Source organism: Chrysemys picta, chromosome 1, assembly GCF_011386835.1.
Source record: "Chrysemys picta bellii isolate R12L10 chromosome 1, ASM1138683v2, whole genome shotgun sequence".
In the NCBI taxonomy this organism is placed as follows: domain Eukaryota; kingdom Metazoa; phylum Chordata; order Testudines; family Emydidae; genus Chrysemys; species Chrysemys picta.
In genome coordinates, this window is record NC_088791.1 from 194,709,448 (window position 1) to 194,737,363 (window position 27,916).

At 41.9% G+C, this 27,916-nt stretch overlaps 1 protein-coding gene across 4 annotated transcripts in view; it reads right to left on the reverse strand.

The window, feature by feature from the left end:
* KCNJ6 (potassium inwardly rectifying channel subfamily J member 6) overlaps nt 1–27,916 on the reverse strand; it is a 244,588-nt gene that overhangs the window by 69,479 nt on the left and 147,193 nt on the right. For all 4 annotated transcript variants that reach the window (XR_010600215.1, XM_005304428.4, XM_005304427.4 and 1 more), the window contains one exon: nt 10,676–11,596. Coding sequence is in view for 3 of the 4 variants with exons in the window: in XM_005304427.4 (XP_005304484.1) it covers nt 10,676–11,596 (921 nt within the window). In the remaining variant the exon portion in view is untranslated. The remainder of the gene's footprint in view (nt 1–10,675; nt 11,597–27,916) is intronic.

Genomic DNA, 27,916 nt, shown 5'->3' on the forward strand with positions numbered 1-27,916 from the left:
TCTGCCATATATTTTATGTTATAGCAGTCTCGGATGATGACCCAGCACATGTTCATTTTAAGAACACTTTCACTGCAGATTTGCCAAAACGTAAAGAAGATACCAATGTGAGATTTCTAAAGATAGCTATAGCAATTGACCCAAAGTTTAAGAATCTGAAGTGCCTTCCAAAATCTGAGAGAGATAAGGTGTGGAACATGCTTTCAGAAGTCTTAAAAGAGCAACACTCTGATGTGGCAACTACAGAACCCGAATTACCAGAAAAGAAAATCCACCTTCTGCTAGTGGCATCTGACTCAGATGTTGAAAATTAACATGTGTCGGTCTGCATTGTTTTGGATTGTTATCGAGCAGAACCTGTCATCATCATGGACGCATGTCCTCTGGAATGGTGGTTGAAGCATGAAGGGACATATGAATCTTGAGCGCATCTGGCACGTAAATATCTTGCGATGGCGGCTACAACATTGCCATGTGAATGCCCGTTCTCACTTTCAAGTGACATTGTCAACAAGAAACAGGCAGCATTATCTCCTGCAAATACAAACAAACTTGATTGTCTGAGTGATTAGTTGAACAAGAAGTAGGACTGAGTGGACTTGCAGGCTCTAAAGTTTTACATTGTTTTATTTTTGAGTGACGTTATTGTTTGTATATAATTCTACAACTGTAAGTTCAACTTTTATGATAAAGAGATTGCACTACAGTACTTGTAATGGGGGAATTGAAATACTATTTCTTTGTTTTTTGCAATGCAAATATTTGTAATACAAATACATATAAAGTGAGCACTGTACACTTTTGTATTCTGTGTTGTAATTGAAATCGATATATTTGAAAATGCCGGCAACATCCAACAATATTTAAATAAATGGTATTTCTTTTTTGTTTAACAGCGTGATTAATTGTGATTAATTTTTTTAACCATGTGATTAATTGTGATTAATTTTTTTAATTGCTTGACAGCCTTAGCTGTTGCTTTGTTTTGAATATCATTAAATAACAGCCATGTGACAGACTGGCCATATCATGTAATATCCTGAACAAACCTTATGGAATTAAGACAAACTTTATTGAATTAGGGTTAATACCTTTAGGGTGCATTGTATTAAAAATGAAGAACAGGAGGACTTGTGGCACCTTAGAGACTAACAAATTTATTAGAGCATAAGCTTTCGTGGACTACAGCCCACTTCTTCGGATGCATATATATGCATCCGAAGAAGTGGGCTGTAGTCCACGAAAGCTTATGCTCTAATAAATTTGTTAGTCTCTAAGGTGCCACAAGTCCTCCTGTTCTTCTTTTTGCGGATACAGACTAACACGGCTGCTATTCTGAAACCTTGTATTAAAAATGCCGTTGTGTATGTGTTGTGGCATTGTATGTACCTTCTCTAGTAGGAAGGGAGGATGCTATCAGCCTTTGAAGCCACCCCCTGGGGAGATATATGTATACTAGTGTTATGTAGGGCCAGGGAAGGTTAAACAATGACCTGTAAGCAACCCTTAAGGACATATCAGAAAGGTATTACAATGGCAAACAGGGCCATTCTTGTTGTAGATAGTTATCAAAGCCTTGTTAAATAGACTAGACTCTGACCCATTTGCTGGTATTTTTAGAGAATCAAAGAGTAAGTGCTAAATGTGTCTCTGTTTACTTGCCTAGAACTCTAACAATGTGATCTAATTAGCTTGTAGATGCTAAATCCTGTTTCTATCTTATAATACTTCATTACTGTATTCTATTGACTGGGAGATCAAAAGTGGATATTATCATTTAGATTGGATGGGTGGCGTAATATTGTTGTCCTAATCTCTCCTCAAAGCTTGTAATTCCACATAGTAAACCACCTGTGAACTATCCTGATAGTTTGAATGGCTATTGCTAAAGGTATTGTCTGAGAAAGAACTCATTGAACAGAGATCACAAACTGTTGGCTCGCTTTAATCAAAGCCCACCTGGCAGAGTTGCTTGTCATCACCCAGCCTGCTTCAACTATAAAGGAAGCCTCAGGGCTGATCCTTTTCATCTCACGTCTGCTTAAATTTTAATAGGGAAGGTCTAAGCCATAGGACCGAGGTCTCCAGGCAGTTGCCTGGATTATCCTGGAACTCTTATGGAAAAACTCTAACAGACTCTACACCTGAAATGCCTATTGGACTATAACCTATCGAATTGATTCCAGAGAGACTTTTACAAGCCAGCAGCTATAACATCACTGCTATGATCCTGATCTATGACCACTGAAAGTCATTTGTATGTATATTGATCCTGTAACCATTTATAACTCTCTTCTTTCTTTTTCCTTTTATTAATAAAGCTTAAATTTAGTTATCAAGGACTGGCTGTAAGCATGTATTTGAGTAAGATCTGAAATATTCATTGACCTGTGGAGTAATGTGTCTGATCCTTTGGGATTGGAAGAACTTGATTTATGGTGAATAGGGTTTTTAATAACCTCTTACTATACATGATCAGTTGTCCAGATGGGAACCAAAGGCTGGGCTGTCTAAAGGGGGCTATGGTTTTGGCTTCTTGTTAACCACATGGTAAGGCAGTTTTGATACTGGTTGCTGAATCTAATTATAGTGTAATCTGCAAGTTTTGGGAATATCTGCTCCATTTCTCACAGCCTGCCCTGACTGTGGCATTCTCAGTGTGGCCCACCCAGGCATAACGGTCACTAGTTCAAACTGGATTCTCCAGAGGCCAAGATACAAAGAAAACACTTTTGGATAAAAGCCTGGATTTTAAGATGACTCATGTCCTTCCTAATCCAGCAAATGGACAGGACCCCTGGTCTACGGAGGGCTGCTGTCCTTAGGGGAGGATTGGAAGGACTGGGCTTACTAAGGCCTCATAAAACAAAGTGATTGTTCTGAGCTGAAGCTCCGATGAACTTGTAACCACAAAGAACCCCATAGTCTGGATTGATGCCAGGTAAACTCATTAGCCTGCATGTACATTCTTTTATTGTTTCTAACATTTTCTTTGTAATGCTTTTTACCTTAAGAATAAAGTATGCTTGGCTAGAAATAGCTGTGTGGGTAACTTGTATCTATAGCAATCACTCTGCTATCAGTCTCTGAGGAGAAAGCAAGTGGGTCTGTTTAGGGCAGGCAGACTGTCTTTGCTGGGAAATACCAGTGAAGGGTGGGAACTGTGCAGCCTGGACATATCCTGGTCTGAAGAGAGTGAGACGTGGGTCTCCACCCAAGAGAGGCAACAGCTTGGGAGCTAGAAGTCTGAGAGTGGTTGCCCTGACTGGACCACTGAGAGGACATACAGGTGTAGTTGTCTGAACTGTGACAATCCAATCTACTATAAAGAAAATACTAGCTCATTTGAAGTAGAAAGTTGGTTTTCCGCAAAGCTAGTCTGCAGAAGTCTAGTTCTTCTGCCTGGCTGTCTCTGACACATGAGTAGCTGTTTAAGTCTGAACATTATAATTGCACTGATAGCTTGATGAGAGCCTTCCATGGATTACTGGGAGAGAGGAGTTGTTGCTCTAGCTGCAGTTGTTAGAATTGGGTGGCTAACTGGTGAAACAGGTGTTTCCAATTAAAGAAATGGATAATCGCCCAGAATTGAACAAGAGAAGGGAAAATGTTTGAATAGTACAAATAATATTTAGAGGATGCAGCTATTAAATAAAATGCAGTTCCTGCTTTACTCCAGTGAGGGTAATTTAGACTTACTCCGCAAAATTTTGGCTGATATTTTCATAACCAGCGTCTAAGTTTCAAATGAACCTTTTGTCTTCTTTTCTAGCCATTTTGGATGTTACTTTGATTAGAAAACTTTGGTTACTCTGGTAGTGTGTTCATTTAAGTGTTCATTTAAATCTAATAGTCAGTCTCCTAAGCCAAACAGACTAGTTCTTTCCACCTGCTAAGGAAGCGCCTTAAAAGAAACATCACTTGAAATGAGAATGACTGTGGACCTTGCAGCATTCAGAATCCAGTGCAGCTCCTCCTATCCCCCAAACACAGGCTGACCCACTCCACCACACACCAACATTCCTCATTCTCTGTATTTAATAATTGCCCCAAACAAACAAAAATGCCAGCAAGGAAAGTTAAAGATACTGTTGTCATTTGTACTCTTGGCAGGGGCTCAGCTACTATAGTGAAGAGGGTATAAGGTGATAGAACACAAACACCAGGCAAGACTATAAAAATGATAGCTCAGAATTGAAACAGAAGAAATACCAAAGACTGTACATCTTTTGTATTCCATCCCTTCCTGAGAGGCTGGTGAGCCAACCCAGAATTGAAACTAGTTCAGTCCTAATTCTATTTGGAATGTATTTCAAGTAAATAAACTTTGGTCACACCATGGGGGCACTACAGTATAATCTATTTCCACCTATTTCCATAATCTATTTCTATTTCCTTTGGAGAAGCTTGGCTGTAAGCAATTCTGATTCCTTTCCCCTCTGTCACCTCCATCCCCTTAAGAAGTAATTTAAGAACATAAACATTGCTTCTTTGAAGAGCAATAGGAAAATTTGGCCAAAAACCTGTAAACCAAGCAAGGCTTATTTGAAAAGAGAAGAGTCTGAGAGATGCTGTGAGGGCTAGAATTGCTAATATCCATATCAAATGGAGGCATTTGTTAGGATAGGGCAATCATAAGGGGGGGAAGTATGGCAACCGATTAGCGTGGAAGCAAAAAGACAATAAATCATTCAATGAACAGGGCTGTAGTTAAGAGCAGATACAGCTTTCTACCATGTGTGCTTAGCCAATAGCCTCATTTGCTATATAAAGAACATTTTATGTGCACATTTGACTGCTTTTCACACACATTTTCTACAGCTAGTGAGCATGTTTGTTTATATATCTATAAACCCTTCTGCAAATATTGGTCTCAAGCTGTCCATGTGTCAGAAATATAAATGAGTTCTATTACAAATATATTTGTATCATTCTCCATATGAACCCAAAGATGTTTATATAACTTTGCCATGCAATTTCCTGTGTTGCCTTTTACTTTTAACACACAAAAAATGTTTATAATAGCTACTGTCTCATTTTTCATTTTCACGAGGGGGGAATTGCCATTGTGTTTTCTAGTGCCCCCCTCCGCCTCGCCCCGGTGGTCATATAATAATGCACGTAGGTTATTAGTGTTGGTGCCCATGTTTTGTGTCTCACTAAATAGTTGCCTTCTCCAGAAGGCAAAGGGTTTAAACCTTCAAAAGCATTTTGGGGGCTTGTAAAAAGAAGAACAGCCACAGTAAAGTTTTAAAACTTTGTTTAAATATAATCCCTGTCCCCACCGACCCACTTAAGCAGCCTAGTATTACCTTTTAGACATGCTCCTCTAGCAGATAGATTTGAGGCTCTTTGGATCTAAAAAATCTACCCAAGTCCTACGTGGAAAACAGACGCTCCAAATAGGAGTTCTGGTTCATATTCAGTCACAGTAAAAATGTTCATAGTGTAAAAAAAAAAAGTCTCTAATTCTTCTGTAAAATAATATACAATCAATGGTGACATTTTAATATAAACCAGACTTATGACCTGTTGGCTAATATTAATCAGTGATAACCCAAATTGTCTGCATCATGCAAGTTGTGCTCCTACCAGATGGCTTGTCTATGCCAGAGACAGGAAGGAAAATAGAGTGTGTATTCCCCCTTCGAAGTGGAGCTCTCCTTTAAGGCTCTTGGGAACATTACATTCTGCTTCCCAGGACTGTACAAACATGGGCCAGATCCTCCGTAGTGGAGTAGCCACAGTGTACCATGCCACCAGTGTAATCTGGGATCCTAAAAGTGGCTTAACTGGCGCAGGAAGGATCACCTCTCTAATCTTGTAGTGATATGGAATTGACATAGGCACTCTTATGCTTCACCCATCCCCACTTGCTCTCAGCACTGGAGTGAAAATAGAACATGACCTGTGCAAAGAGGGTATGGCTTGGATGTCACTCAAGTATGCCAGTTCTTGGATGAATGTGTGGCTCCCTGTAACTGCTGGAGCTCATCACAAGTTGAAGCAAGTCTCAGACTGCTTCAAAAAGGCACAAAGGGACCAGCACTACCTAGCACTGCATCAGGAGAGTGCAGAGTTGAACTTTAAACTAGCTTTGCACACCACTCCCCTGGATAGGGCTCCATCCAGGGATCCGGCCCGTACTCTCAACTGCAGTATTTGTGCCTGGCTAGAATGGGACATCTTAGGCATTTCTGAATACCCTTCTGGGCAGGGTAGATTATATTGAGCATTTCTTTTTTGGTCTGAGCAAATTTCTGTTGTGTTTTACTCAGTGCTTGGAAACACATGCCAACGAGTGACACTTTTGCAGAAAGATAGTGCTCCATTTCATGTGCATTTGCATTGATTGAGATTTTAGGGTATTTGTTAATTTCAAAATACCAAATATGCATCCGAAGAAGTGGGCTGTAGTCCACGAAAGCTTATGCTCTAATAAATTTGTTAGTCTCTAAGGTGCCACAAGTACTCCTGTTCTTTTTTCAAAATACCAAGGCTCCTGTAAAATATTTGTTTTAAACTCCCAAAAGCATTTCTGTTGCTAGTCGTCCTACTGCCATTCTGTCCTGTCCTCTATCTGCATTTTGAGTGGAACACTTAATTATGACAAACTAGGGATGAATTTGCTTAGATATGCTGACATACTCGTGAATCTCTGAAAGGCCTCCTTGTTTTGGGATCTGTTTGTACAATTGCCATCTTTCTACGCTCTGATCAAAATCTTTTGTTACTCAGGCTGTGTCATGTGTAACTAATCTCATTCTCCCTGATCAGCATTTTTCCTGTTCGTTTTTTCTCTCTCGCTGCAAACTATAACAGTCTCTCATTGTGGTGTGCTTCATTTTGCCTCAAATCAGCAGATAATGAACAGTCATATCCTTCAAGTATAAATTCTGAAAGATCTGGGATTCTCAAAGACCCAGTATGGCCGTTCTTATGTAATACTTTGGTACTGAGACACAGCAGGAGACAAGTCACTTTAACATAGATCTACTAAAAGGGAAATGGAAACTGCAGAGCTTTGCACTTTCTGTACTTTGGATTGGCTCAAACCCTTGCATTGGCCCAAACCCTTGCATACAACACTGAACACACTGAACACACGCATTATGAAATCTGACATGGTCTTCTCAGCTGTTCTCCTGAGGCAGTGCTGCTGTTTGGTGCCTGTATTCAAATCCTTTGGTTCTATACGAATCCTTAACTAGTTTGGTTTTACTACAATGACTATACTAGTATCAGAGGGGTAGCCGTGTTAGTCTGGATCTGTAAAAGCAGCTGTAAGCAATTCTGATTCCTTTCCCCTCTGTCACCTCCATCCCCTTAAGAAGTAATTTAAGAACATAAACATCGCTTCTTTGAAGAGCAATAGGAAAATTTGGCCAAAAACCTGTAAACCAAGCAAAGCTTATTTGAAAAGAGAAGAGTCTGAGAGATGCTGTGAGGGCTAGAATTGCTAATATCCATGTCATGCATCCGAAGAAGTGGGTATTCACCCACGAGAGCTCATGCTACAATACGTCTGTTAGTCTATAAAGTGCCACAGGACTCTTTGCTGCAATGACTATACTGTTAATCTAGGCCTTAAAAGTTAGGTCAACATACTTGTGGTGCTCAGTAGGAATGTGATGTGTAGACATGGCCTTAGTCAGTGGTATTTGTATTTGCTCAATAACATCTAATTTTACCACCTGCTTGAGTTCGGCTTTTACTTTCCATCAGTCTAGTGTGATTTTGCTTGATGCATATATTTTTGACAGCACAAGGGGAGCCATATCAATAGGATGTATTAAAGGATCCCAGTCCATTTATCAAGTCATCAAATTATTTAAGAATACCTTTTTGCATCCTGCTCAGTAGACAAGTTATACACTCATTTGATCATCTACCTTTTCATCTTCAGCTCAAGCATCTATGGATCTTTCTGTTTCATCATTTCAAATTCTACCAAGAAGTATTTGTTCTTCTCTATACATGCCTGTGTGGCATTGCCACATGGGCTCATTTTATTTCTATTAAATGAAACAAGTTTTGTTTGCAGTTTGAACATGCATCAGTCACTAATCGTTTTGTGTGAGCTTGCTGTGATTACATTGCATTTAGCCGCACTATCTATTTTGAGATTTGCTTTCTGTTCATTTATTTCCAGTCTCACAGACCAGTTTGCTGTAGGACCTTGCTTTGTAAATGTATTAAGAGACCCAACAAATAATTCTTTGTGTTGTCATTATCAGAGATTTGAGCTCCAGTTGTTTATCCATAATGGATTTTATTTTTATATTTCCTTGCAAAAGGTGCTGAGCAACATAAGTGAATGAAGCCGTTACTAGCAGGGTCCCTCAGGGTTCAGTTCTTGGTCCAATACTATTCAATATTTTTATCAGTGATATAGATGATGAGATGAAATCTTTTGCTGGTTAAATTTGCAGGTGACATGAAGATTGATGGAGTAGTAAATAAGGAGGAGGACAGGTTACTGTTACATAGTGATCTGAATTGTCTGCTTAAATGATCACAATCCTACAAAATGTGTTTCAATACAGATGAATGCAAGGTAATACATATAGGAAGAAAGAAATCAGTCTATGCCTACAGGACAGGAGACTGTCTTGGAAAGCAGAGACTCAGAAAAGGACTTTGGGGGTGTCATTATAGAACAGGGGTCGGCAACCTTTCAGAAGTGGTGTGCCAAGTCTTCATTTATTCATTCTAATTTAAGGTTTCACGTGCCAGTAACATATTTTAACATTTTTAGAAGGTCTCTCTCTATAAGTCTATAATATATAACTAAACTATTGTTGTATATAAAGTAAATATGGTTTTTAAAATGTTTAAGAAGCTTCATTTAAAATTAAATTAAAATGCAAAGCCCCCTGGACCAGTGGCCAGGACCCGGGCAGTGTGAGTGCCACTGAAAATCAGCTCGCGTGCCGCCTTTGGCATGCATGCCATAGGTTGCCTACCCCTGTTGTAGAACAAACTCAACATAAGCCTTCCATGCTATGCTGTGACTAAAAGGGCTAATGCAATCCTTGGATGAAGAAAAAAGAAAATATCAAGTAGAAGTAGGCAAGTGATCTTGCCTCTGTGTGCAGCAGCACACAGCACTGATGAGACTGCTACTAGAGTACTGTGACCAGTTCCAGAATACAGTGCCACACTCCAAGAAGGATATGGAAATACTCGAGAGAGTTCAAAGGAGGTCCACAAAAATGACCCAGTGGCTGGAAAACAAGCCTTTTGATGAGAGGCTTAAGGAGCTCGGTCTATTCAGTTTGTGACAGAGAAGGTTGAGAGGTGACTTGATCACTGCGCATGGTTATTATTTACACATGCAACAGATATCTGACAGTGAGGGGCTTTTCAGTCTTTCAGACAAAGGCATAACAAGATCCAGTGGCTGTAAGTTGAATTTAGATTAATTCAACCTTGAAATAAGATGGAATTTCTAGCAGTGAGAGTAATTAAACATTGGAATAGCTTACCAGGGGAGGCAGTGGACTCTCAGTCTCTTGGGGTCTTTAAAACAAGTTTAGATATGTTCCCAAAAGATATGCCTTTATCCAGTTTCTGGTAACAATTCCATGGCCTGTGTATACAGGATGATGATAGTGGCCCCTTTTGGCCTTAGAGTCTTTAAATCTATGAATCTATTGCTTTTATTGAATATGTGACACTGCTCCCCTCATCCTGTATGCCTTTCCATTGTTTATATGCCATGTTGTTGTAGCCATGTTGGTTCCAGGATATTAGAGAGACAAGGTGGGTGAGGTAATAACTTTTATTGGACTAACTTCTGTGGGTGAGAGAGACAAGCTTTCAAGCTACACGGAGCTCTTCTTCAGGTCTGGAAAAGGTACTAAAAATGTCTTGGCTAAACGCAAGATTGAACAGATAGTTTAGCTTTAGCTGTATACACCTATTTTAAGGCTCCTGTACACTGCCAGAAAGGTAGAAAGGGGCCTTAGCATAAATGAGAATCAAGTCCTTGATATTTTGAATCTAAAGTAAAACCACCTAAAAGTTAAAACAAAACAAATGTTAAAAAATAAAGTGTTAAGTTGAACATATTATCATTTCATAGTCGATGCAAACATCTTTGGGGAATTCCAAGGTAGAAGTTTGCACATACCAGGCAGTTCTTTTTGCATTACCCATGAATAATTGGGAACAGCAGGTTCTACGGTATTTGCACATTATGTCTAATCAGGGATTCAGATTAGATTTTTACAAAGCATTGTAAAGCAGTTTATCACACTAGGTTCTACAGGCTTGATTTACGCTTGTGATAGAATGATAAATAATGGGATGACATGCTCTGGAAAATTTAGACAGTAATAAATGTTATATCATTTTCAAACCAGATCAGAAACAAATGTAATTTCATTGGGCAGGGTTGAGCACACAATTAAACAGAGCATGCTTTTAATTTTAAACCCAACCGTACTGCTGATGCCTTTTGCAAATGTAATGTCTGCTTCCATTGTTGAAGTAATTCTTTTAAAGTGAGGTGAAAACAAAGGTTTTCTGTGGCACAAGAGGCACCAAATGGAGTATAACGACCAGCCCAATTCAGATTTACTGTATTTTCCCTGCTGAATACAGTTTGTATCTGAAATCAATTTATTTAAAATTAAAATGTATACTTTACACAAAGTATAAGAAACATTACCTGTTGCCTCCACCATGCCTTCTAGAATTACAACAATTTCTAGTTCCTCTTTGGGCAATTGGTCTTTGGAAATCTCCCAGAAAGGACTCTGCTGGTTAATTTCATGGCTGATGATCAGTGGTGAAACCAAAAAGAGACGATCATCCCCTGTGTAATAACCTACGTTGATATCTGTCTGGTTGAGTGGTATAAATTCCCCCTCCTTTGTCTGTTTAGATTTGATCAACTTGGCTCGTATTGATGCCTCCACAATGTGTGAATTCCTAAGGTCCCCTACTCGGAACATCAGGCACAGCTTCCCATCCCGCATGGAAATGACTGCGTTGGTAGAAAAGACCAGGGTTTCTGCCCTCTTCTTGGGCTGGGATATTTTCACAAACATGCAACCAACCATGAAAGCATTGACAATAGAACCTAAAACAGACTGAACTAAAAGCAGAATAATTCCCTCGGGACATTTGTCCGTGATGACCCGATAACCATACCCGATGGTGGTTTCTGTCTCTATTGAGAATAAAAAGGCTGAGACAAACCCATTGAGGTTACTGACACATGGGGTCCATGTACTGTCTCCTATATGTTCCATATCACCTCGGATGTAAGCAATTAGCCACCAGATCATTCCAAAGAAGAGCCACGTCACAGTGTAAACCATGACAAAAATCAAAAGGTTGAACCTCCATTTGAGGTCGACTAAGGTAGTGAAGATATCACTCAGATAACGATAAGTCTCTCTCACGTTCCCATGGTGTACGTTGCATTTCCCATCTTTCCTAACATACCTCTGAATTTTTCTCTTGGTACATACTTTGCTTATGTGTTTTGGAAGATCCTCTCTAGCTTGTTTGGGCAACTTTGGCTGCTGAATCGTGACAGGGCTCTCCACGTCCTGCTCCATTGAGTCTTCTTCAAGTACGCTAGCTGCCATTAAAAAAAAGACGTTAATATTTATGTGTATACAGACAATTGAATAAACACACAACTTCCTTCTGTATTAGCAGTAGGAAACAAGAATTAATTCATTACTAATAGAAATAACTTTGAAAGGAAACTTTTTCTTCTGTCATGGGCTTCCTATCTATTATTTCAGAGATTTGATCCTGTCTACACCAGTGGTTAAATTCTGCAACACATATTCAAACAAATGTTCTACCCCCTTTTAAAATGTAATACATTTGTACTGCTTATAAGCCAAGAATGATCTTCTGGGAGATTATATAAATGAAGAAACAGATCTGCTTTGGGGCTTAAGTCACTAATATGAGCAGAGAAAATGAGCAATTGTTAGACTATTTTTTTTAACATTGATGCCATTACTAAGGGGAAAAGAATTAAATACATGTAAGTGGTTTTAAAAAACGCTTTATTTTCAAAGGAGCCAATTCTGCTCTCATTGACCTCAACAGAAGAAAGATCGGGCCTTAGCATAATATACACCAACAGCAATTCTAACCAATTTCTATACAAAATAGATGTGTTTATACTTAGCCTGGGCAGTCTATGTCCTCCTCTCACTAATGTAAAACACACAGTACTTCAGAAGTTGGTGCCATGGTAGTTCACTTGGGTGAGCACCCAAGAATGAGGCTATTAATCGTAGTGCACCTTACTTTCTATGGATGTGAGCCCCTAGCCACCCGGGTATCTGAGTGCCTCCCAAATATTTAACAACAGTAACAGTCTCTTTCTTTCTCCCCACTTCCTTCCCACCCTTTTGAGAGAAATAGCTTGATTAGTTTATAGGCTTTTGTTTGTGTGAGAGAATGTGTGGGTGTTGTGTGTGAAAAACTTACTGAGGGAAAGCTAAGTCAAATACGTGAGTTTTGCACTTCATTCAGAGCACAGGGAGACCTGTGGTTATTCTTATCTCTTGTAGGAAAGTGTTTCTCACTCTTGTGTGAGTTACAGCTCCTGCTCTCCCAAACCTCACCCTATTGGCTGAGTTTTGTTGTTCCAATAGAATGTAGTGGTCATGGTTGTGGAGGGAGAAGCAGTCTCTCAAGCAGCTAGGAGCAATGCCTTAGAAGGTTTTGAATATCAAAACAGAGGCCTTGAACTATGAGAGATGCTCTAGTTCAAAAGGAATTATTTGGGGGCCTGGAAATCCGTGAACTAGGCTCTCTATTCAGCGGGGACAGTGCAGACTGCAGAACACTTAGGTGATTTGTTTTTAGCAACCTATGTTGCTAAGCAGATGGTTTGCTGAGTTTTGAATCACTTGGAGCTTTTTGGGGTGTGTGTGGCTTCATCCCTCTGGAGCAGAGTCAAAGGCTCTCTGTAAAATTCTAGGTGCAGGTAAAATACACATGAAAAGAAGGTGCTGTAAAACTTCAACTGTCTCTCTACCCCATCTAGCTGTCAGCCATGCCCCTGTCTACCCAATAGCCACGAAGGTTGGCAATAGTATTGAAACCTGCTAGCATTTTTGTGTGTTCATGTTATGGACTCCAATGACTTCTGTGTCATTTTCTAATCTTGTTACTATTTCTTTAAAAGAATTTTATTCCAGCTGATTTCAGGGGCAGCATTTACAGCAATGTTCCAACCAGTCAGTTCTGGATGAACTTACCGCAATTGGTGACAGTGCTGCCTTCTTGGATTACCACTAATGCAGTATAATGAAATAAACACACAAAAAACGCATTCAAGTAACCTTTTGGGGATGACTTAAACTAAAGCCAGGAAATTTGGCGTTAAGGCTTTATACTCTATGCTTAACTCACAATTGTGTCGAAGGGAATTTCAGTCCCTGGAATTCATAAAATCACTGCAGTAGCAGCCCCTTGAAATAGCCAGGAATGGGTTATGAAGCCTCTGGCTTAGAGTTTTAAAGTAATGTTAGTTACACTTGTAATGTCCGTGTAATGGGACTCTGTCAGATGCAAAGAGACACTGTGTAAGCTTTGACAATGCAGTTCAGTCCTTGCAGACAGTCTCTGCTGAGTTTTGTTATTCAAGCAAACTTTGTTGCACAACTCCAGTTCTGAGCCTTTCTTGAGCAAAGACTGCAAATGGCACCAAATAACATAGTGGAACTAGGACAGGGATAGGCATACTATGGCCTGGGGGCCGCATCCGGCCCTTCAGACATTTTAATCCAGCCCTTGAGCTCACGCCAGGGGGTAGGATCCAGGGCTTGCCCTGCTCCGGCGCTCCAGTCGTGGAGCGGGGTCGGGGGCTTGCCCGTACCGTGGCTCCACGCAGAGCCTGCATTCCTGACCCCTTCCCTCACCCCAACCATCTGCCCTAGCCCTGATCCCCCTCCTGCCTTCTGAACCCCTTGGTCCCAGCCTGGCACACCCTCCTGCACCCCAAACCCTCATCCCTAGAGCCTGCACCCCCAGCCAGAGCCCTCCCTACCCCGCATCCCAAACACCTGCCCCAGCCCGCACACTGAACTCATTTCTGGACCCACCACAGAGCCTGCACCCCCAGCCAGAGCCCTCACCCCCTCATACACCCCAACCCCCAATTTTGTGAGCATTCATGGCCCGCCATACAATTTCCATACCCAGATGCGGCCCTCGGGCCAAAAAGTTTGCCCACCCCTGAACTAGGAGGAGACAAACACACTAATTTCACTTGTGATTTAAGAATAAATTTGAAATGATGTCTCCAGAGGTGGAACTTCCCAACAACCAGGTACTGCACTCTCTAGCCTGCTTTGTAGGTTTATTTTTGCTTTTGAAGCACTTATTACTACTATATTTAATTTCAGGCTCACAAAGTGCTTTATGTTAAGTAAGACCCTCCACACTGAGTGATCTGAAGCACAAAGAAGGTTTAGGTCCAGAATTTCCAAGGTGGCCACTAATTTTGTAGTAGGAATGAGCAGTGCTTATGCACCCCAGAGCTCAGGGAGTGCAGAGATTGCTAGTGCGAGTGGCCCGCAGAGACCTCTCTCCGCAGGGTGCAGGGAAGCCTCTCTCTCACCCATAAGGCTGTGCAAGGGCCGCTCAAATTCTGGTTTTTTGCATACAAAAAACAACCACTACAAACTCTCTTTTATTAACCAAAGACAATCACTAACTTTAATATAAAACTGTTTCAATAGAACATCTTACAAACAGGTGCTCACAGACACTTAGATTACGCTGGAGACATCTGCCTGGATCTTCAGCCAGTTTCCAATGCCAACCTCTCTAGACCGTCAGGCAGTCTCCGAAAAAAGTTAAACTCAATACTCCAACCTTTTCCCAGTTATTCAAGATACCCAATTAATCCTATCACTCTTTCCACCACCCAAGCAATTCATAACCAAACACCCCCGCCTTGTGGCTGTCAGCTCTGAATTCCACCAGTCAGAGTCTCAGCAACTAGACACACTCTCAGTCTGGATTCTAGCTCCAAAGGGAAACACAAGAGCAGCAAGTCCCTAAATAAATGATGTCTGGAATGCACGTCTGTGTGTTGACAGAGATGCCAGGCAAACATCTTTTAAGCCCCTGGCAGGATCCCTTGCACATCCCCATGGCCAGTGAAAAGTCGCACATGGATGGTGCTGTAGCCACAAGACATTTAGTCTAATGATATTTTTACTTGGTATCAAGCCAATTAGCTTATGCTGTTTATCTCATTTCATTCGCTCTGCAGTTATATAATGATTGTCATAATTCCAGGGACACGGGAGTGAATGGCTGCTATCTTACTTGAAAGCTATTTTTATTCTTAGTGGTTTTCTTCATGGCAAATATATATAAATAATTAACCCATATGCTGAATAAGTATTTTCTACCTTGTACTGCTTATGGACCAGTCTATATTAAACTTGCGTGAACACGATGGCACGGGTAGCAATACCCTGGCTATTTAGCATATTCTGTTCAATGTAATACTCTGTGGGGCATCCCTTAGACAGTTAAATAGCATGCCTAAGTGCCTGCAGGGTGCTCATTTCACACATTCTGTCCAATTACATGATTGTGTAAACATAAATAAGTCCCCTTACGGGTTCAGTCGTATTTAATCATAGCAGTACCTAGCAATGCTCATTTGTTCTTGCCTCTATTACTGTGAACTCAAAAAGGAATCATCTAATGTCTACACAAACGAAGTGGTCTGTATATTCCTGGATAACAGGAATATGATACTACTGATGAACTATTAGTTGTATAGGAGGGGTTTCAAAGTCCCGGCCCGCAGGCCATCTGTGGTCCGAGAACCTCCCCACTGTGGCCCGCGGAGGAGAGAGGCATGCAGTCACGCTGCCGGCAATGTCTGCGGCAGGCGCTGCCCCCCGCAGCGCCCATTGGCTGGGGGAGAGGGAAAGAAATACTATCACTAGTCGCCGGGCAGAGTCAGCCATGGAGGCAGCATCACTTTTTTCCATAATGAATATAAACAAGTCAAAATACTGAACAAAACTATCTGATGCACACCTTGCTGCAAGCCTGAAGATTTCAACTGCTTAGTCACTGAGGCCAAACAGCAACAAACTGACAGAACTGAAGTGTTGCCAGGTGTCTGGCAAACACTAAAAACTCTCTGGCAGGTGAAGAATTGTATAAAGTTGTATGACAGTTTTATTATTTCTAAGAAATTCGAAATAAAAAATACAATGTAAATGTTTACTTTTCTGAACACCATCTTCAGTGACATTATTGGCCCGCTGGGAGGATTTGAGGACTGACCCTGACCCTAAGGTAAATTGAGTTTGAGACCCCTGTTATATAGGAAACCAAAAATATAGCTATATCATTAGCTTCAGGGCTGCAGGTGAAAAAAACATTAATAACAATACCTAAAGTGGTGGTGGTAGTGGTGGCAATAGTACTTATTTGTATTGTGGTAGTGCCTGGAAGCCCCAGTCATGGACCAGAACTCCATTGTGCTAGGGGCTGTCCAAACAGAAGACAAAGACAGTCTTTGCTCCATAGGGCTTACATCTCTCTAAATGAAATGCTCATATCAATGTGACTATAGATCAGTGTGAATGTACATTTCTTTGGAAGTGACAGTATACAAAATTATTACGTGGTTTTGCTAAGGTCAGTATGAATTAAAACTAAAGCTACGATTTTATCATGGAGGTCATGAAATCTGTGACTTCCAGTGACCTTTGTGACTTCAGCCCGCGGCAGCCAGCAGCTGCAGGGTCCCCCCATGGTGGCTGGGAGCTACGGAGAGCTCCAAGCTACAGCGGGCGCTGGGGGTAACCTGCAGCTCCTGGCTGCCACGCGTGGCAGGGCCCCACAGAGCTCTGAGCCGTGGGTGGCTGGGGTCCCTCACAGCTCCAGGTGGTGGGGGACCCCGAGCTCTGAGCAGGGACCCTGCAGCTGCCCAGCCACTGTGGGCGGTGTGGGGATCCCGCAGCTGAGCTCCCCATTTTGTCATGGATATTTTTAGTAAAAGTCACGGACAGGTCCCTGGGTTCCATGAATTTTTCTTTGTTGCCTGTGACCTGTTTGTGACTTTTAGTAGAAATATCCATGACAAAATTAGCCTTAATTACAACCTTTACCATTTGCAACAGAACTCTGGTATAAATAGAGCCACATGAATGTTCCCTAGTGAATAATTTATTAGATGAATTAAGCCTCTTTATGGATCTGTGAATTGTTTGTGTACAGTTTACTATCGCCTCCAATGTATTAGTAATTGAAAGTTATTCACCTAGTTTCAAAGAAGATTACCCTCAAGTAGTTCATTGCAGGTATTTAAAATTCACGCAGCATTAGTTAGTTTTGATTATAGTTTGACTTAGTTTCCGTGGTATTCTTCTCCTTTCCTGGTTGGATGTGTGTAATCTTTAGAATTAAGTTTATGGTGCAGATGCTTGCATTATACATTGCAATTTAGCTTTCGGTTAATATTCTCTAATATTCACTTTAACTTTGCTGTTTTCATCATTGTTCCTGCCAATAAACTTATTGACTCGAAAATCTGTGGAAGTGGAACACAAAAGTGATGTGAAAACAAAAAAATAACTTTTTGATTTGAGCGCTCTGGGATTTCCCGGAAGCTTTTTTTTTAGTGGGGGGAGTATTCAGTCATACCTATTTATAAGGATAGATTTGGGCAATATGATATTTAAGCCTTCTACCTGAATAATCACTATATCCAGTGGTGCCCAAACTTTTCCTGTTGTGCTCCCCCCGACCAGTTATGGAATCTGTCTGTGCCCCTTCTCCCTTGCTGCACAGTTAGCTCAGCAGAGGAGCTTGGGATGAAGGCGGAGCTGTGGGCAGAACTGGGGATGGGGGAGGAGCTGGGGCTAAAGGTGGAGCTGGGCTCGGGGCGGTGTGGAGATGAGGCTGGGCTCAAAGCTGGCCTGCAGGCAGAGCAGGGCTGGGTGGTGCTCCCTCCCCGCCCCCCATGGGGGCTGGCCTGGGCCTGCCGCACACATCCCAAACGCTACTCCGTGCCCCCCGGTTTCTGGACCACTGCTATAGCCAAACTAGTGAATGAGGTGGACATCAGTTACTTAATATGCCACTCCAATTTGTTTCCAATAACATAGTTTATTACATTATTTCTAATGCCTTCTCCCTATGAATTTGTTAGTCTCTAAGGTGCCACAAGTACTCCTGTTCTTTCTCCCTGTGAATTTGTTTAAGCAAATGTTATATCTGGATTTCCAGGAGTCCAGCTCAGGTAGGGTTGTGTGAAACCTCTCTTCCCCATTGCTGTGGTAAGACTGTTGGCCATCTAGATCAGGAGGGAGCTGTTCAGCTGCATAGTACAAACAAATGCCTGCCACGTCAAAGTTACTGCTCTACTGAGTCTTTGCCATTCCTTCTCTACTTGTGATCCAGACCCAGGTTAGATAGCGACTCACACAAAGCATTTTCTTTGTTTTTGATGAGGACAGTCACAGGGGATTTGAAATGCTTTGCCAGATTTCCCTGGCTTGCTTTAGGCGCTGTTTCAGCTCTGTAAAATCTCAGCTTTGCTGAGCACTGGGCACACACTAGCAGATACTTTCAGAATGGGGAGAGATTTGCTTGCATGGCGAACTAGACTTTTATTACTTTCTAACTGTGAAGCCAGGTAATCTTTATAAAAGAAGGATGTGTATTATAACCAAAGCCACATATGTGGGTTTCAGCTTCCTGGAATTGATCTTTATATAACCAACTAATCATTGTAAGCAGTGATCATTATTAAAGCCACATTTTTCTCTGCAAAGTGCTATTCAGGTCTGATGCTGCACCATTGATGTCAATGGGAGCTTTGCCATTCATTTTAATGAGAGCAGGATCTGGGGCTTTCATCTTCAAAATGCTTAACAAACATTAGTTTATCAAATTTCTTATTCATGTATCAGGTTTCTTACTGGCTCCTTTAGAGTGCTAACCAGAGATCCAGGGGGCATTTGTGTGTGTGACTTGTATTGGAAATTAGTAGCACAGAAAAAAATTGTAAATTAAAGTGTGCTTATAGTCAGAAAAGTGACATCTTGTTTTCTACATTAGCTGCTCCGTTTCCTGGGCCTTAGCTGGCAAAAATAACTTTGTACTGTTTTCACTAGTTTAAAGTCAATATAGCTGCAGAAGGGCAGGGTTCTGCCTTTAAGTTCTAGAAAAACCTGTCACTAAATTTGGTATTTTATTATTGAGGATAGCGAGTGACGATTAGGCATGGATTAGAAAGAACACAAACTGATTTTCTGGTACTCAATGGAATTGCAGATTTTGAACTTGCCAAAGTTTAGAGATGTTTGGAGCTGAGGTTTAGCTTCAGCGCATTACAGAAATAAAGGCCATCTACAAAACTGAGTTCTGAATCTTGGATCAGATTCTTAAACTCCCTTATTCCACCTCCACTAAAGCTTGGCGTGTTTTGAGCCATGGCGTTGATTCAGATCCAGCTCTAGTACAAATGTACAGCAGTGAAAACAGGGCTGAGGAATATGTACAGGAAGTCGAAAGGAAACAGAACAGAGCTGAAGAGAACAGTGTACGGTCCTACTATCAGAGCCTCCCAAAATTCAGTACTTAACGGTCTTCTTTCCTCCCCACCATTAGTTATTACACATCACCGTCTGTGCCGTTTGCCAGACTTTTGGCAAAATGTTATAACCAGTTCTACTTGTGATGGGCAAACCTCTAAAGAGTCAGTTCAGAGAAGAAAACCCTCCCCTCAAATTTGTATGTTCACACACATTATTCTAACATCTTAGCTAAGGATTAGTGCCTCAATTCAGCTGGGTAGCTAAGCACATGCCTAACTTTAAGCACATGAGTAGTCCCATTGAAATCCATGGCACTACTCACATGCTTAAAGATAGTCATGTACATAAATACCATGCTGAATCGGAGACCAGGGCAGGATGGCTCTTGGTGGACAGGGTTGATTGTTATTGTTCCTCTGAGCAAGATCAATAGGCACACCTATCTCCAACTACCTAGCCCTGGCTATTGCTGGCAGCACACATGCTCTCTGGCTTGTGGGGTATCCTCATTCCCTATACAATAGACCCTTCCTAGACAAGCGCACATGCATTCCCTGTCACATTTTACCCATTCTGCTGCCAGTGCCTTCTACTGAGTCGTCCATAGTAGGACATTCATTTCCCTCATATCAAACGCAAAACCTTCCTGCATCCTGTTCCAACTTGTCCACGAGGCAGGATGCGGGTCTTGCTTTTTCCTCTCTGACAATAGCAAGGAACTAAGGGCAGAACTGTCACCTTGTGCAGGTGATGGCTTGAGAATGACAAGTCCCTACAGCTAGAAAAGGCAGACAATAGACACAGCTGTCTTATGTTGTTTCATAGTAGCTGACAATGAAGAATGAGTAACGGGTTACTGATGATGCACGGAAGTGGACTGCAGCTCTGCAGCTGATAGTTTACAAATGGTGGTCCCTAGTGGAAATCTACAAAAGAGATGCGTGATTAAGAGTGTTGGCCAGCATTCTAGGCTGGCATTAAAATCAGAGGGACAGGGAAGTGCATGGCTGTTCACAGTAGTACACAGAGATGCAGGAGCAATGCCTGACCATGTACAAGAGAATTAAATCCTTTGTGCATGAAAAGGAGGGGTTCCAGCCACCCCTTTTCCTGCTGGAAGATATAAGTGGCGAGTTTAACACAGAAGGAGGCAGGGATCAGCAGCAGGGTGGGTCGGAACAGCATCAGATCAGACCAGCTACACACTCATTCTAAGTACCACTGTACAGAAAAAGAGAGAGAACTAAAAGAGGAGAAAATAGTCTCCTTCCACCTAGCTGTTCTGAGAAGTAGTGGGCCAACCTCAGACGCAGAATGAGTGGGTACAGGCTCCTTTGACTTTACGGGACCTGTACCCATGTATCCCAGGTCTGAGTTTGGCTCAATAAATACAAATTCATTGATTTGATTTCTCTACACCCTAATGAGAAACAAACCTTGCCGCACTATGATTGCTTACAAACAGGTAACATACAGTTTGATCTGTGGGTACCTGGGTAGGGGTAAGTCTGGGACAGGTACGTACTATCTCTGTGCAGAGAGGCCCATATGTATGGGTGCTTGTTAGACCCAAGTACAGTTCTCGGGGCAGTTATATAGCTCTTCCTGCTCTGTGACAGAGAGGCTGACGTCCATACTGATGAGACAGATTAACTTTCAGAAAAGTTTTCCTATGTTTTCTATCATCAGTCCAATTCCATTGTAACTGACCATCATATCCTCCCCAGATCTAGCAGTCTTTCTGAGAAGGCAGCCAAGACACAGAGGATGCATTTTTAGACTAGAGAAATGAGTCCCTATATTGCAGCAGCTCCCAGCAATGGTGCAGCTACACCAGTGCTAAGCCACTAGTGTAGACACAGCTCAGGTGCCTACCACAAAAAACACCTCAGAGTCCCTCTCTATACCAGAGCTCGTGTCTTCTCTCCCCCTTGTGAAGCTGCACCATTGCTGGCAATTGCTGTAACGTTTCACAATGCAGACAATGCCGTAGTAGCAATAGCTGCAAATGTTGGCCAAATGCTTTACTTCTGATACTTTAATGTCAAGTATCTTTCTCCCAGCGTAGCTGAAGAGCGGCAGCATTGCTCACATGGCCTGTGCAATTTCCTTTGTAGTTCTCGGACTCCTGATATTTTTCTCAGAGGATCTTTGTTTATTCTCAGTTTCCACTGGCCTGTCGGTAAGGGTCGGTTAATATTGCATAAGATGTACTAGTAGGTGGTGTGCTGGGCTCTGCTGACTTGCTGTAGGGTGTAGTTGGAAAAGGAGAAAGTCAGCATACAAGAAATACCCATGTCTGAACATCATCAGTTAAAAACTGCTTATGGTTATATGCCTCATTTTGTGGTGCTGTTTACTATTAGCCCAGAAACGATAGTTCTTGAAGTGAGAGACTAACAGTGTACCTGTCTTGATTTTCTCAGCAGCTGCTAGTTTTCTGTCAGTGGTCAAATGGCCAAGCAGGGTTATGACATACGGCAGGGCCTGGCTGAGTTCTGGATTTTCCACTCATTTTCTCATTTAGTTTTTAACAGATGGAGGAATGGAAAAACTTGGCATAGGAATGCTTTCTGAGTTCTCTGGTGCCAGTCATAAAGGGCTTGAAGACCCATAAGAACTACTTCAGCAATGGAGAACAGTGTATGATATTGGCCTGATGTCACTGTGCAAGAGGGGTAGAATGATTGCTATTTTCTCATCAATGATGCAAGAATGAACGTCATGTAATAGGAAGAATTTGGTGCAGGTTTTGAAAATAGTTGATTTTTGCAATTTGAGGTATTTGGATTGGACGCAAATCATCCAGTATGTGTCTGTTCTCTGATTGGAATTGGAAGTCTGATTTGAATACTGACAACAATGAATTTGAAACTTGGATATTCTGCAACATTGGCTGTTTTGGTGAAGCTTTCTGCCCATAAAATCATGCACTAGAACATTCACGGAAAGTTAATGCCAAAGGCACATGGATGCAGTTGAAGTGAATTTGTTTAAAATGAAAATGAAAATCAGTGAATAACTTTTTTTCAGTATTTGCCAACTCTAGTTATTACAATTTTCTGTAATAAAGAGCTGCATATAAGACACTATTCAGTAATCCAGCTATTTCAGATGCTCAGTGGTTTGAGCATTGGCTTGCTAAACCCAGGGTTGTGAGTTCAATCCTTGAGGGGGCCACTTAGGGATTTGAGGCAAAAATCAGTACTTGGTCCTGCTAGTGAAGGCAGGGGGCTGGACTCGATGACCCTTCGGGGTCTCTTCCAGCTCTATGAGAGAGGTATATCTCCATAATTTGTTTATTTACAATTTATTTAGTATTGTATAGAGATGTGTCACTAGCAGTTCTGAAAAATAAAACTAATTTCATATCGACCTGAAATGTTTTCAAAATGTTCAGCAAATCAAAAAAAAAAAAATGTTTTGGGTTGAACAAAACATTTTTTCACCCCAAATGAAATGTTTCATTTTGAGCTTTTTCTTAATTTTTGTTTTAAATTAAATAAAATTGAAGGACATTTTGAAACGTAAAAGTTGTTTTAAACCAAAAAATCAAAATGTTTCATTTAGAAAATGTCAAAATGAAACATTTTGATTTTTTTCAGATTTTTTATTTTTACCAATGCAATTTGGCAAAATGGACATGAAATCATTAAATGTTTTGGCTGACACACATCTGCAATTTTGGGTGAGAAAATGTCCAAAATTTTTTACCCAGCTCTAGTATTGCATGTGCTACTTCTAGTGCCTTGGCTTAGTAGCATTGGTAACGACCACAGAGTGCTGCTATCAGGTTCTGAAAGAGGATTGTACATAAGAACTTCTACTCTCTCAGATTAAAACAATTATTTGGAGGCATGTACATAGATTGGTGGTAAAATGTATGAGCTTTCCCTTTGCTTCTGGAAATGTGCTGTTTTGATCAATAAATATAAGGCATGGAAATAGGTGAGAAGAATGTTCACCTTAGGAAGGAATAGCTTGGCTCAATCCATATGCTATACCAGCCCTTTGAAGCTAATATCTTATACAATGGAATGTACCTGCAGATGAAGGACAAGAATTTCTATTACTTTCCAACAGAGATGGGCTGGAGATATAAAATATAGATCTAGATTTGAGCTCTTCAGTTGTGGGATGATGAATTTGGGAAGACTTTGTGAACGTTTAACTTTCTTCTGAAAAGTAAATAGCTATGATCTATGCAGAATGGACTTACCCTAGTCTATTCAAGCTTCTTCTCAACGGAATGGCAGGTGTCTGTGACCTAATCATAATAGCACTCTGTATTTGATGTCAGTGGCATGTGAGGAGGAGCAGCTGCTGTGGACCTGTGAGGAGTATAGTGCAAAGCAAACAGAATGCCTTCCTTCCTACATGCCTCCTTTTCAGTACAAACTATACAGTGCTGCTATTCATCAATAGGTATAGTGCAGCATATACCTTCTAAAGAAGCAGAGCTTTGTGAGTATAATTTGGATGTCAATGGTGAAGATTGTTCATTTCCTCTGTAGTGCCCAAACTGTCAGTTTTTAATTCTGAACTTGTATGCCTTTTAAGGGAATGCAGATGACAATGAACGAGTCTGATTAAAGTGCCTTAAAGTACAACTGGACAAAACTTTTTTCAAATTTTCAAAGTTTTAAAGAAAAATGTAAATGTTTGCTTTTTCAAAATTGGGACATTGCTATCATTTTTTGACCAGCTCTATGTAGAGTGTTTCATTTGAGGTGAGGACAGAGATGCATGTTTTGATTCTGAGAACACAGATGATGGTCTTGTTGATATAGAGAGAATTTAAGGCAAGTTCAAGATGTTTGTACAAGTTAAAGGAGTTTTTAGAGTCAGATATTTTGAATCACTGTTGTAGTTGTTGCCTTTTCCTTTTGCTCAGGGATGTGCTGACGTAGGCATATTCCTACAATCCTCATCCTCAGTATTGCCAACTTTTATGATTTAGTGCGAGTTTTGTGGTTTTGCTGTTTTTCTTGAAGCCCCAGCTCCTGGAGTCAGTGAATTACATGGGAATCTCAGATTTCAGTTTTTTAAAGTAAGTTTCTAGTGCTCATGGTTGCAGAGAAAACCTTGAAAATGTGAACCTTATAGGCTCAAAATAAAAAAAGACAAATAAAAAGAAGCCCAATGTTGTTTTTTAAAAATCTCTTGTTTGGCAATACCGCATCCTCATTGTCCAGAGGGTGTCTCCCACTAGTCTCTTCTTCCTCTTCATCACTGTCACTAATGGTATGGCTACACTACGGAGACTATACCGCTTAGCAAGCTATACCAGCATAACCCCATAGTATAGATGCAGTATACACTGACAGGATGGGTTTTCCTGTCAGTGTAGGAACACCGCCTCTGAGAATGAAGTTAGCTGCATCAACAGAAAAATGTTTCCATTGACACAGCTGCATCTACACTGGTGTCAGCACAGCCATCTCAGTCGGGGTGTGTTATTTTCACACACCTGACCAGTGTAGCGATGTCAACTAACTTTCACCTGTAGACCAAGCCTAAGTTTGTTGGGCTTTTCCTTTTGCCTATACTGCTGCAGAATATATGTGAAATTGCAGAAGGATCCACTACTCTCTCAGTTAGGGGGTGAGAGAAGAAAAAAAAGGCGTAACACAGCCAGAGCTTTTGTTTTTAACTGATCCTGTTACATTTCTTGTCCGATAACTTCTTCCCAATCTGCTACAGATTGCAATGGTTTATGCTCCTAGACTGCAGGTTTTACAGGTGGCAAGAAACTTCTGCCTTTCACTATCCTCAGTGGAGACCAAAGGAGATATTCATTTAGTGTTCTTGTTCTCTTGAGAATGCAAATCACCAGATTCTGACAGTGACATCTTCCTAGACTGGGAGGAATAAGAGTTTGTGAATTCTGCTGTTGAATCACGTGATGATGATTTACCAGTGCAGATGTATTTACCAATATTATCTAACTAGCTTATGTGAGAGTCTATCAAGCCACAATGAGCTGTGATTTATAGTTTGTTGTTATTATTATAGTAGTAGAACCAAGGGGCCTCAATCAGGATTAGAGCCTGCTTGTGTTAGGAGCTACAAACCTATGTAAGAACTTAGAGTCCAATTGATTGTTGCCCTGCACTTTGGAAAGTGGTTGCAAAATGTTACCGCTCTGATTGAGTAGTGTTTTACATCCATTTTGCATTCATCTCACACTAGTGTAAATGACTGTCTATGTTGCAGACAAAGACTGATCCAAATAGACAGGACAGACAAAGTGTGAGGGACAGGAATGCAACGGATAAGCAGAATGACCAGACTGGGGGGTGGTTAGTAAATGTCATGCTAGTTACATTTTTTTTTGTGGGGACAAAGTAGGTTTGACGCTGGCAGACCCGGTGCCAGTTCATGCCAAGGCCCCAGGCCTCACTGAACACTGACAAATGCACAGCTGGAAACCAGTCTGTCTCACCTGTATGTTAGTATTGCTAAGATTGATATTAGAGTTGTAAGAATGTGTTTGGTGTTTAGACCTTAGGAGTAGCTTGTAGGATGCTGCATGTATTAGTCTCACTTATCAGTAGCCCATGTTATAAAACAATAGCAAATGTTTTCATTTAATTGTCACTATGTAACTCATCAAACAGGAAAGAAGCTTTCTATAATGCAAATGCTGGCTTCCTACGGAAGACGTTAGGTACTGACCAAAGAGACGGCCTTTGAAATCAAATGAGCCACTGTGAGACATCAAGGGAATGTCTACACGGCAATGTAAGCCCAGGGTTAGTGGGACGTGAATCAGCTGACCTGTGTTAAGGAACCCTGGGCTTGAGCATCTATGTTGTATTTTAACCCTATGTTAAGACTTTTCTAGCCCTTGCTTGAACCTAGGGCTCTGGTGTCTATTGCAGACCCTAGTCAAAGTAACCATATCTCAGAGTTCCTAGTGCCCCCCCCCCACAAAATATGGCCACTCTAGCCTTAGGACCATGGTGCGCTGTGGGGAAATTTTACTGCCCATCCTGCATGTTACCAGGAAGCAGCTCACTTTGCAAAAGGCTTGATCGGTTTGCTCTCCATTGCAAACCCAGGAGGCTCTCAGATAGTGTGCTTGCAATTCGGTGATCAGAAGTTAATGCTGTCCTGAGCTGCTACCATTTGCAAAAGGGTGGGGTGGCTTCCATTTTCAATAGAGTAGATTACAGATTGTTGGGATAGAGAGGACTAAGGAAATTGTCCCATGGAATTGCGGGATACTTCTGGCTGACTTCCGGGACCTGAGTCAAGCAGGGCTATGTCTACATTGCAGAGCAATAGGACTTGGACTCTGGGTCCTGGCGTAACTCGAGCTCAGACTTTCCAGACCAGCAGGGTCCTGGGACTGAGGGTCCGAGCCCTGGATTGGCACAATTGCAGTGTAGATGCAAGGGGGGTTAGGCTTCAGTCCAGGTTTAAGCACGGGCTTATGTTGCAGTGTAGACATACCCCAGAAGAACAAAGACTTTGTTAATTGCACTCTTCATCCCCTCCAGGAAGAGGAAACCTGCGCATGAACTCATTCCTTCAGCTTGGGTTCTGGGGGAGAAGGGGATAAATATCCCTGACAAGGAGAAACTTGATTCTTTTTGCTGCTTGGACTCTGAAGGGGCAAGAATCACCAAGGATAAGCACTCCCCCCCCCCAGCTGTTTTACCTGGGTTAGCCCTAAAGACATATGGAGTTTGCTTATTATAGAAGTTTCTATCCTCTTTGGTAGGGTTACCATATTTCAGCAAGCAAAAAAGAGGACGGGAGGAGCCCCGCCCTAGCCCCGCCCCTGCCCCTCCCACTTCCCGCCCCCCCAGAACCCCCAACCCTCCCCCCGTTCCTTGTCCCCTGACTGCCCCCTCCTGGGACCCCTGCCCCTAACTGCCCCCCAGGACTCCACTCCCTATCTAAGCCTCCCTGCCTCTTGTCCCCTGACTGCCCCAACCCTTATCCACACCCCCACCCCCAGACAGACCCCTGGGACTCCCACGCCCCATCCAACCACTCCCCACCCCCTGACAGCCCCCCCACGAACTCCCAACCCATCTAAACCCCTCTGCTCCCTGTCCCCTGACTGCTCCGATCCCTCTCCCCACTCCTGCCCCCTGACAGCCCCCCCCCAGAACTCCCAGCTCCCCACCCCCCTGCTCCTTGTCCCCTGACTGCCCCTTCCTGGGACCCCTGCTCCTAACTGCCCTCCAGGACCCTACCCCCTACCTGTACCCTGACTGCCCAAAACTTTCTCCACCCCCCCAAAAGCCCCCCCCCGTTTCTTGACTGCCCCCTCCAGAACCTTCCTGCCCCCGGTCCCCCTTACCCTGCTGCTCAGAACAGGGTGTTGGGCTCTG